At 41.5% G+C, this 9,746-nt stretch overlaps 1 protein-coding gene across 4 annotated transcripts in view; it reads left to right on the forward strand.

Moving 5' to 3' along the window:
• Positions 1-9,746, forward strand: part of ZNF385A (zinc finger protein 385A) — a 442,370-nt gene that overhangs the window by 289,634 nt on the left and 142,990 nt on the right. Inside the window, exon 1 of one of the 4 annotated variants that reach the window (XM_089691408.1) lies at positions 4,512-4,638. The exons of the other annotated variants lie outside the window; for them this stretch is intronic. Within the exon in view, the coding sequence (XP_089547534.1) occupies positions 4,621-4,638 (18 nt within the window). The 5' untranslated portion in view covers positions 4,512-4,620. Of the gene's footprint in view, positions 1-4,511; positions 4,639-9,746 lie in introns of those variants that run through there. 4 annotated transcript variants of the gene reach the window in all.

Consider the following 9,746-nt stretch of genomic DNA (forward strand, 5'->3'; position numbering starts at 1 on the left):
TATGTATAGTTACATAGTTAGTCTGGCTGAAAAAAGACAAAAGTCCATCCAGTTCAACCATAAAAAAAAAAGATATAATATAACACCCACAGTTGATCCAGAGGAAGGCAAAAAAAAACCCAGCAAAGCATGATCCAATTTGCTCCTGCAGGGGAAAAAAATCCTTCCTGATCCCCTGAGAGGCAATCAGATATTCCCTGGACAAAAACATTACCTATAAATGTTAGTATTCAGTTATATTCTGTGTATCTAAGAAAGAATCCAGGCCTTTTTTAAAGCAATCCACTGAGCTGCCAAGAACCAACTCTTGAGGGAGTCTATTCTACATTTTCACAGCTCTCACTGTGAATAAACCTTTCCGTATTTGGAGATTAAATTTCTTTTTCATGTATGTATGTTGGTATATTTGTATGTATTTGTATTACACCCACAGTTGATTCAGAGAAAGGCAAAAAACCCAGTAAAGCATGATCCAATTTGCTCCTGCAGGGGAAAGAAATCCTTCCTCATCCCCCGTGAGGCAATCGGATATTCTCTGGATCAACTTTACCTATAAATGTTAGTAACCAATTATATTTTGTGTATCCAAGAAAGAATCCAGGCCTTTTTTAAAGCAATCCACTGAGCTGGCCAGAACCAACTCTTGAGGGCGTCTGTTCCACATTTTTACAGCTGTTACTGTGAAGAAACCCTTCTGTATTTGTTGATTACATTTCTTTTCCATGTATGTATGTTGGTATATTTGTATGTATGTATATTGGCAGGTATAACACAGCATACAGCTTCTGGGCCTCCCTCAGAGGCTGGATCGCAGGGCTCTGCCCCATTTGGCCCCCTGCATCCCCTTCTCAGGTTTGTGTGTAGTGGGAGGACTAGCATTTTGCATGAGTGGGTTCCTCCAGATGCATGCAGTTCAATACAATAGAACTGCTTTCCATTATATGAGTAATCCATCAGTATAGGCCAAACCAAGACAAACCACTCTGTTCATAATAACATACTTTTCTGATTTCCTCTCCGGTTCTCATGGCATGCAGTATTTGCTTCTCACCTGCAGGTGTTGCTGTTGCAGTGGCACTCCATGGGAGCCTTGCTGTGGGAAGTCTCCATTCTTTGCATTGCTGACCACAGTGACAACCAAGAAGTGTAGACTGATATTCACAAAAGTGTGCCATTTTTTGAAGTCTGTGTTTTAGGATAGTAGACATGTGTGCCATCTAAGATCAACAGCAGCACTGTACCCTGAATGACTTATGTCCTTTTTAACGTGCCTATCATAAAAAGGGATATTAAAAGAAGATATTACAACATTAAACATACCCATGCTTGTTTCATTAATAAGTAGTTATGCTGTCCATAGTGTCTAATGAGGGGGGAAAAGTAACAAAAAATCAATGCTAGCTACTGCGATCTAATGTACAGTAAAACAATTCTCTCTATACACACATACACAGTGCTCAGTATAAATGAGTACACCCCAACAGATTTGTCAGAAAACCTTTACTTCCCTTTCAGAATCAACATTTCCTATGTGACATTATACTACAAAATACTCCTACAAATGCGGGCCATTGACTGCAAACAAGATATGTTAATTAGCACACACAAAAAAGTATTTTTCCTAACAAATCCATCCGAGACCATGTTGCAAAAATGAATACACCCCAATGAAAGTCTTAGGAATTTTAGACAAAAAAAATTCTAATTAACATGAATTCAACTACAGATGAGTCTAAATATTCATTAACCCCCCTAGCGGTCTGATTATGTCCATGTTTCTGTGCTGAAAGCAGTACATTTTTTTGCATGGAAATATGTATTTTTTTTATTGTAGGCCTGTAGTTTTTAGGAATAACTCAATGAAATCTGTCCTCATAGTACAAATACCCCCGCCCCCCCCCAAAAAAAAATTCCCCTCCTAAGACAAATTCCATCCCCCCTCTACTATATCACCTCTTCTAGCACAACACCCCCCCCCCCAAATCTCCTCTCCTAGAACAATTATTTTCCCCTGCAACCCCCCAAGTTCCCCCTCTCAACAAGTCCAATCTCCTTGCGGCACCAGCCCACCCCAATACCCAGGGCATCCACCCCTCCTGCCCACCCCTTGTCCCGGCTCTGATGACCTCGTCTAATATTGAGTAGATAAATGCACCGCATGAATTATATGATTTAAAATCATTGCATGCATTTGTATGCATTTAGAACCATCCATTACACATGAGGCCTGAGGCTCACCATGCATGTTACAATCTGACCATACAATCCCTGTACAATCAACTTCAGATCTATTGAAACAATGTAATAGTTCACCGGATCCACCAGAACTATCCAATCAATTAGTATTTGAAATCGTGCTACTTCAAATCGCACCGACAGACATAGAAATACATTACATGCAACTTCAGGTGCGATTTGTAAACCTCATGTCGCACCTGAAGTCGCACTGGTGTGAATTAGGGCTTCTAGTGGCTACACATGTAGTAACCTGATCAGATGATTCTTCACCAAAAAATAAATAGAAATGGATCTATGAATCATGGAAGAGACACATGCTGCATCTTCAATTGCAAATCAATCACTTTAACTGAATTTATTCTGACTGGTCTGGGTGGGAGAAAAAAAATCTGAAAGTAGATAATTCAATATGATCAGTAATGGTAAGGCGCATGGAAGCATATTTTGACATTTCTGATTGGACAGTAAGTAAGTCTACTGCATGGATAATCCTCTCAGTATATAGATCATTATGATTAGGATTCTCTCGCCTTGGCTATTGTAACTCCCTCCTCATTGGCCTACCTCATCACAGGCTATCCCCTCTTCAGTCTATCATGAATGCACCTTACCAACCGTTCCATGTCTGCCATCCCCTCTGCCAGTCCCTCCATTGCCCCCATTTCCCAATAAATAAAATTCCAAAAATTTACAATAACATATAAAACCATTTATAACTCTGCCCCAAATTACATCACCAATCTTTTCTCTAAATATTACCCAAACCATCCTTTCCACTCCTCACACGACCTCGTGCTCTCTAGCTCCAGGACTTCTCCAGTGCCTCCCCCATCCTCTGGAACTCTCTACCCCAATCTATCCGACTACTGCCAACTCTGTGATCTCTGAAAATCTATCTCTTCAGGGAAGCCTATCCTGCCTTCAGCTAATAACTGAATCTTCTATTTCTCCTATCAGTTCATCCCTCACCGTTATTATCTTTTGTACCACCAGCCCCGCCTTCTTAGATTGTGAGCTCCAAGGAGCAGGGCCCTCCTAACCCTCTTGTATTGAACTGTATTGTTGCTGTATTGTCTCCCGTTATATTGTAAAGCGCTGAGCAAACTGTTGGCGCTATATAAATCCTGTATTATAATATGATTATAACAATAATAAAATAATTTATAATATATATATATATAGTAAGCTCCGAGGAGCAGGGCCCTCCTTTCACTCTTGTAATGAACTGTATTGTTGCTGTATTGTCACAGTTCATCCCTCACAGTTATTATCGTTTGTACCATCAGCCCCGCCTTCTTAAATTGTAAGCTCCAAGGAGCAGGGCCCTCCTTTCACTCTTGTATTGAACTGTATTGTTGCTGTATTGTCTCCCTTTATATTGTAAAGTGCTGAGCAAACTGTTGGCACTATATAAATCCTGTATAATTATATATATATATATTATATAACACAGTGGCTTAGTCTGCCTTGCAGTAAATGGGTCATGGGTTCTATTCCTGACCATGGTGCCTCCTGCATGGAGTTTGCATGTTCTCCCTGTGCTTGCGTGGGTTTCCTCTGGGTGCTCCAGTTTCCTCCCACATTCCAAAGGCATGCTGGTAGGTTAATTGGATCCTGTCTAAATTGGCCCTAGTATATGAATGTGAGTTAGGGACCTTAGATTGTACACCCCTTGAGGGTTAGGGACTGATGTGAATGTGCAATATATATATGTGTAAAAGCGCTGCGTAAAATTGATGGCACTATATAAGTACTTGAAATAAATAAATAAATATACACAATAATTGTAATAATTTAATTAATAATAATATTGAATGATAACAATACCAATCATAATATACCATAATTGTTATACTAAACAATAACAATGAATTCTAATATATATTATTTTATATATAACAATTGTAATAATGAATGATTGTGTAATAATAATATATAACAATATATAATAATTCTCCAAATAATATAATAATAATATCCTTGATCCTGATTATATAATATTACACATTCTAATATAAATGATAGATTATAATAACTGTAAATCTATGGCTCATCCTCTGGGAGTGTGGTCACGGGAAGCAGTGGGTCAGTGGGGTGCGGGGTGATGATCGGTGCTAGGATCGCTCAGTCAGTGGCAGCAACAGAAAACTTTCTCCCGCATGCCTGAGAGAAGAGAGCGATCCCATCCATGAACCACGCCTCCCTGTCTACATCGCGCTGTGATTGGCTGACACTGTGACAGGCCCCTCCCCTGAGCCCGTGTGTAACCCTGTCCTCCCCAGTCACCTGCTGACCACCTCCAGCCGGGATGGCGATGACAGCACAAGTGCGGAGTACACAGCCATCCCAATGGGACGATGAGAGGCCCGGAATACAGGAGGAATGAGAGCCGTGGAGGAGGTGGGTAGAGGTGCATGGTGTGTGATGGCTCTGCTCCACCCCATATACTGCTATGACCTGTACTGCAAGGGCTCATCGTGTGTTCTGTGTTGTATTGGCACCCCATACACGGAGCAATCTGGGATAGGAATGCAGTGAGATCCTGTCTGATGGCAGATTGTAGGCAGGTCATCGTATTCCGGAGCTGTGCTCGATCTAGTGCTGGCCATACACACTTCCACGAATCATCCTTTCCAGGGAATAGTCGATCTGTAGTCTACAACCTGATCGATCGAGAGGCCACACACAGGGAAGAGGACTTCTATCAATAGCTGGAAGATGTTTGTAAGTTATCGATCATATCCATCTGTTTCACCATACAATCTCATCGTCTGACCGATGGACGTACAGTCATATCTAGCAACAGAGCGTCTCAGTGCAGCCTATCCACACTGAGGATCGTCTTCCAATCTGACCCATCGACTCACCGTGATTGAATCCAATCTAAGCGGAACAGAAGTCATGGCTGTCCAATTGGTTGCCAGTTTCATCACTTCGATTAATCGGATAATAAAATAATATCGATCAACAATAAGGATGTGTGTATGGCCATTAGAAATTTGATTGTATGGAGATTGTACGGATAGGTTCTGTGATCAGATTGTATGGATAGGTTGTGTGATCAGATTGTATGGATAGGTTGTGTGATCAGATTGTATGGTGAGATTGTGTGATCAGATTGTATGGTGAGATTGTGCGATCAGATTGTATGGTGAGATTGTGCAATCAGAGTGTATGGTGAGATTGTGCGATCAGATTGTATGGTGAGATTGTGTGATCAGATTGCACAGTTAGATTGTATGATCAGATTGTATGGTGAGATTGTGCAATCAGATTGTATGGTCAGAATGTATGATCACATTGTGTGATCAGATTGTGCAATCAGACATGGTTAGATGGTTAGATTGTGTCATTAGGTTGTATGATCAGATTGTGTGATCAGATTCTATAGTCAGATTGTATGTTAAGATTGTGTGACCAGATTGTATGTTCAGATTGTGTGATCAGATTGTATGTTCGGATTGTGTGATCAGATTGTATGTTCAGATTGTGTGATCAGATTGTATGTTCAGATTGTGTGATCAGATTGTATGTTCAGCTTGTGTGATCAGATTCTATAGTCAGATTGTATGTTCAGAGAGCATGATCAGATTGTATGTTTGGATTGTGTGATCAGATTGTATGTTTGGATTGTGTGATCAGATTGTGTGATCAGATTGTATGTTCGGATTGTATGTTCAGATTGTGTGATCAGACTGTGTGTTCAGATTGTATGTTCGGATTGTATGTTCAGATTGTGTGATCAGACTGTGTGATTAGACTGTGTGTTCAGATTGTATGTTCGGATTGTATGTTCAGATTGTGTGATCAGACTGTGTGATCAGACTGTGTGTTCAGATTGTATGTTCGGATTGTATGTTCAGATTGTGTGATCAGACTGTGTGATTAGACTGTGTGTTCAGATTGTATGTTCGGATTGTATGTTCAGACTGTGTGATCAGACTGTGTGATCAGACTGTATGTTCAGACTGTGTGATCAGATTGTATGTTCGGATTGTATGTTCGGATTGTGTGATCAGACTGTGTGTTCAGATTGTATGTTCGGATTGTATGTTCAGATTGTGTGATCAGACTGTGTGATCAGACTGTGTGTTCAGATTGTATGTTCGGATTGTATGTTCAGCTTGTGTGATCAGATTCTATAGTCAGATTGTATGTTCAGAGAGCATGATCAGATTGTATGTTTGGATTGTGTGATCAGATTGTATGTTTGGATTGTGTGATCAGATTGTGTGATCAGATTGTATGTTCGGATTGTATGTTCAGATTGTGTGATCAGACTGTGTGTTCAGATTGTATGTTCGGATTGTATGTTCAGATTGTGTGATCAGACTGTGTGATTAGACTGTGTGTTCAGATTGTATGTTCGGATTGTATGTTCAGATTGTGTGATCAGACTGTGTGATCAGACTGTGTGTTCAGATTGTATGTTCGGATTGTATGTTCAGATTGTGTGATCAGACTGTGTGATCAGACTGTGTGTTCAGATTGTATGTTCGGATTGTATGTTCAGATTGTGTGATCAGACTGTGTGATTAGACTGTGTGTTCAGATTGTATGTTCGGATTGTATGTTCAGACTGTGTGATCAGACTGTGTGATCAGACTGTATGTTCAGACTGTGTGATCAGATTGTATGTTCGGATTGTATGTTCAGATTGTGTGATCAGACTGTGTGTTCAGATTGTATGTTCGGATTGTATGTTCAGATTGTGTGATCAGACTGTGTGATCAGACTGTGTGTTCAGATTGTATGTTCGGATTGTATGTTCAGATTGTGTGATCAGACTGTGTGATTAGACTGTGTGTTCAGATTGTATGTTCGGATTGTATGTTCAGACTGTGTGATCAGACTGTGTGATCAGACTGTATGTTCAGACTGTGTGATCAGATTGTATGTTCGGATTGTATGTTCAGATTGTGTGATCAGACTGTGTGTTCAGATTGTATGTTCGGATTGTATGTTCAGATTGTGTGATCAGACTGTGTGATCAGACTGTGTGTTCAGATTGTATGTTCGGATTGTATGTTCAGACTGTGTGATCAGACTGTGTGATCAGACTGTATGTTCAGACTGTGTGATCAGATTGTATGTTCGGATTGTGTGATCAGATTGTATGTTCAGACTGTATGTTCAGATTGTGTGATCAGATTGTGTGTTCAGACTGTGTGATAATCAGATTGTATGTTCAGATTGTGTGATCAGATTGTAGTGTGTATGGTAATCCTTAAGCTGGTCATATGTGGATGGAATCTCAAACAAAGACATTCTCAGGAAAGGTCTTTGAGGAAAGTCTGGGAACATTTGCATGTATTTCAGAAGATTGTGTTCTCTGTTGATGGAGGTGATTTTGGAATGAATGGACATGACAGAAGTAACACAGAAATGAAGTCTTTAGAGAAAAATCCTCGATATTTTCCTGGGAAGTTCTACTGACTCCTGACAACATACATGTAGCATGAATGCGCATTAATTGGTGTGTTTTACTCCCATTACAATGCTTTCCCGGATGCCCTGCCTGCGTGTTGTCACGTATGACACACGTTAGAACCACAACATTGTTTCCCTTTAATAAACTGTCATGTTATTACCGATCCCCAAGCGTGCTGCAAATGTGTGGATAATCATGCAGCTCACATGTAGCGTGTTACCAGAGACTGTAATAGAAGGGCTCTGACTCCTTCAGACTGGAAGCGAAGGATTCCCGTGTGCTCTCCATGGTATCACATACATGGGGTCTGTGTTCAATGTCAGTGTGAACTAGGCCTGAGCATGCCTGGCAGAGCCAATCACAATCATGTATTACCTATGTGACCACCAACCCTTCCCCCGCAGATCCCACACCGCTGACCCAGGGATCCTACTTCTGATTGCACACACTGGCAGGGAAGAGTTCATGAGGATGAAGATGACACTTGTACAGAGTGCTCCCCAGCATTGAGGGGTTAATGAGCATGATGATGACACATGAGGACCATGCTCCCTGGCAGTGAAGTGTTGATGAGGATGAAGATGACACCTGTGCAAAGTGCAGTAGGAGGGTGAATGAGGATGACGGTGAAACCTGTACACAATGCGGTGAAGGATGATGATGATTAAAGTGAAACCTGTGCAAGGTGTAGTGGGGGCAGTGAGGATGATGATGACACTTGTGCACAGTGAGGGGTTAATGAGGACGATGATGACACTTGTGCACAGTGCAGTGAGGGGTTAATGAGGATGATGATGACACTTGTGTGCAGTGCAGTGAGGGGTTAATGAGGAGGAAGATGACACTTGTGCACAGTGAGGGGTTAATGAGGATGATGATGACACTTGTGCACAGTGCAGTGAAGGGTTAATGAGGATGAATATGACACTTGTGTGCAGTGCAGTGAGGGTTAATGAGGATGATGATGACACTTGTGTGCAGTGCAGGGTTAATGAGGATAAAAATGACACTTGTGCACAGTGCAGTGAGGGGTTAATGAGGATGATAATGACACTTGTGCACAGTGCAGTGCGGGGTTAATGAGGATGAGGATGACATTTGTGCACAGTGCAGTGAGGGGTTAATGAGGATGATAATGACACTTGTGCACAGTGCAGTGAGGGGTTAATGAGGATGATGATGACACTTGTGCACAGTGAGGGGTTAATGAGGATGATGATGACACTTGTGTGCAGTGCAGAGTTAATGAGGATGAAAATGACACTTGTGCACAGTGCAGTGAAGGGTTAATGAGGATGAATATGACTTGTGCACAGTGAAGGGTTGAGGATGAAAATGACACTTATACACAGTGCAGTGAAGAGTCGATGAGGATGAAGAGGACACTTGTACACAGTGCAGTGAGGGTCTAATAAGGATGGAGATGATACTTTTGCACAGTGAAGAGTTTATGAGGATGAAGATGACACGTGTACACAGTGCAGTGAAAAGATGATGAGGATTAAGATGACACTTGCAGACCGTGAAGAGCTGATGAGGATGAAGATGAAAAGTGCACAGTGAAGGGTTGATGAGGATGAAGATGACACTTGTGGGCAGGGGAGAGATGAGGATGAAGATGACACGTGCACAGTGAAGGGTTGATGAGGATGGAGATGACACATGTGAACGGTATGAGGATGAAGATGACATGTGCCCAATGAAGGGTTAATGAGGATGAAGATGACATGTGTAAAGAGTGAAGGGGTATGAGGATGAAGATGACACTTGTGCAGAATGAAGGGGTGATGATGATGAAGATGACACTTGTTCACAGTGAAGGGATGAGGAGGATGAATACGACACTTGTGCAGAGTGAAGGGGTGATGAGGATGAAGATGACACTTGTGCAGAGTGAAGGGGTGATGAGGATGAAAATGACAGTTGTGCAGAGTGAAGGGGTGATGAGGATGAGAATGACAGTTGTGCAGAGTGAAGGGATGAGGAGGATGAAGATGACAGTTGTGAAGAGTGAAGGGATGAGGAGGATGAATATGACACTTGTGCAGAGTAAAGGGTTGATGAGGATGAAGATGAC

Source organism: Staurois parvus, unplaced genomic scaffold, assembly GCF_062004578.1.
Source record: "Staurois parvus isolate SC_StPar_1 unplaced genomic scaffold, SC_StPar_1.0 ptg000562l, whole genome shotgun sequence".
NCBI lineage: Eukaryota > Metazoa > Chordata > Amphibia > Anura > Ranidae > Staurois > Staurois parvus.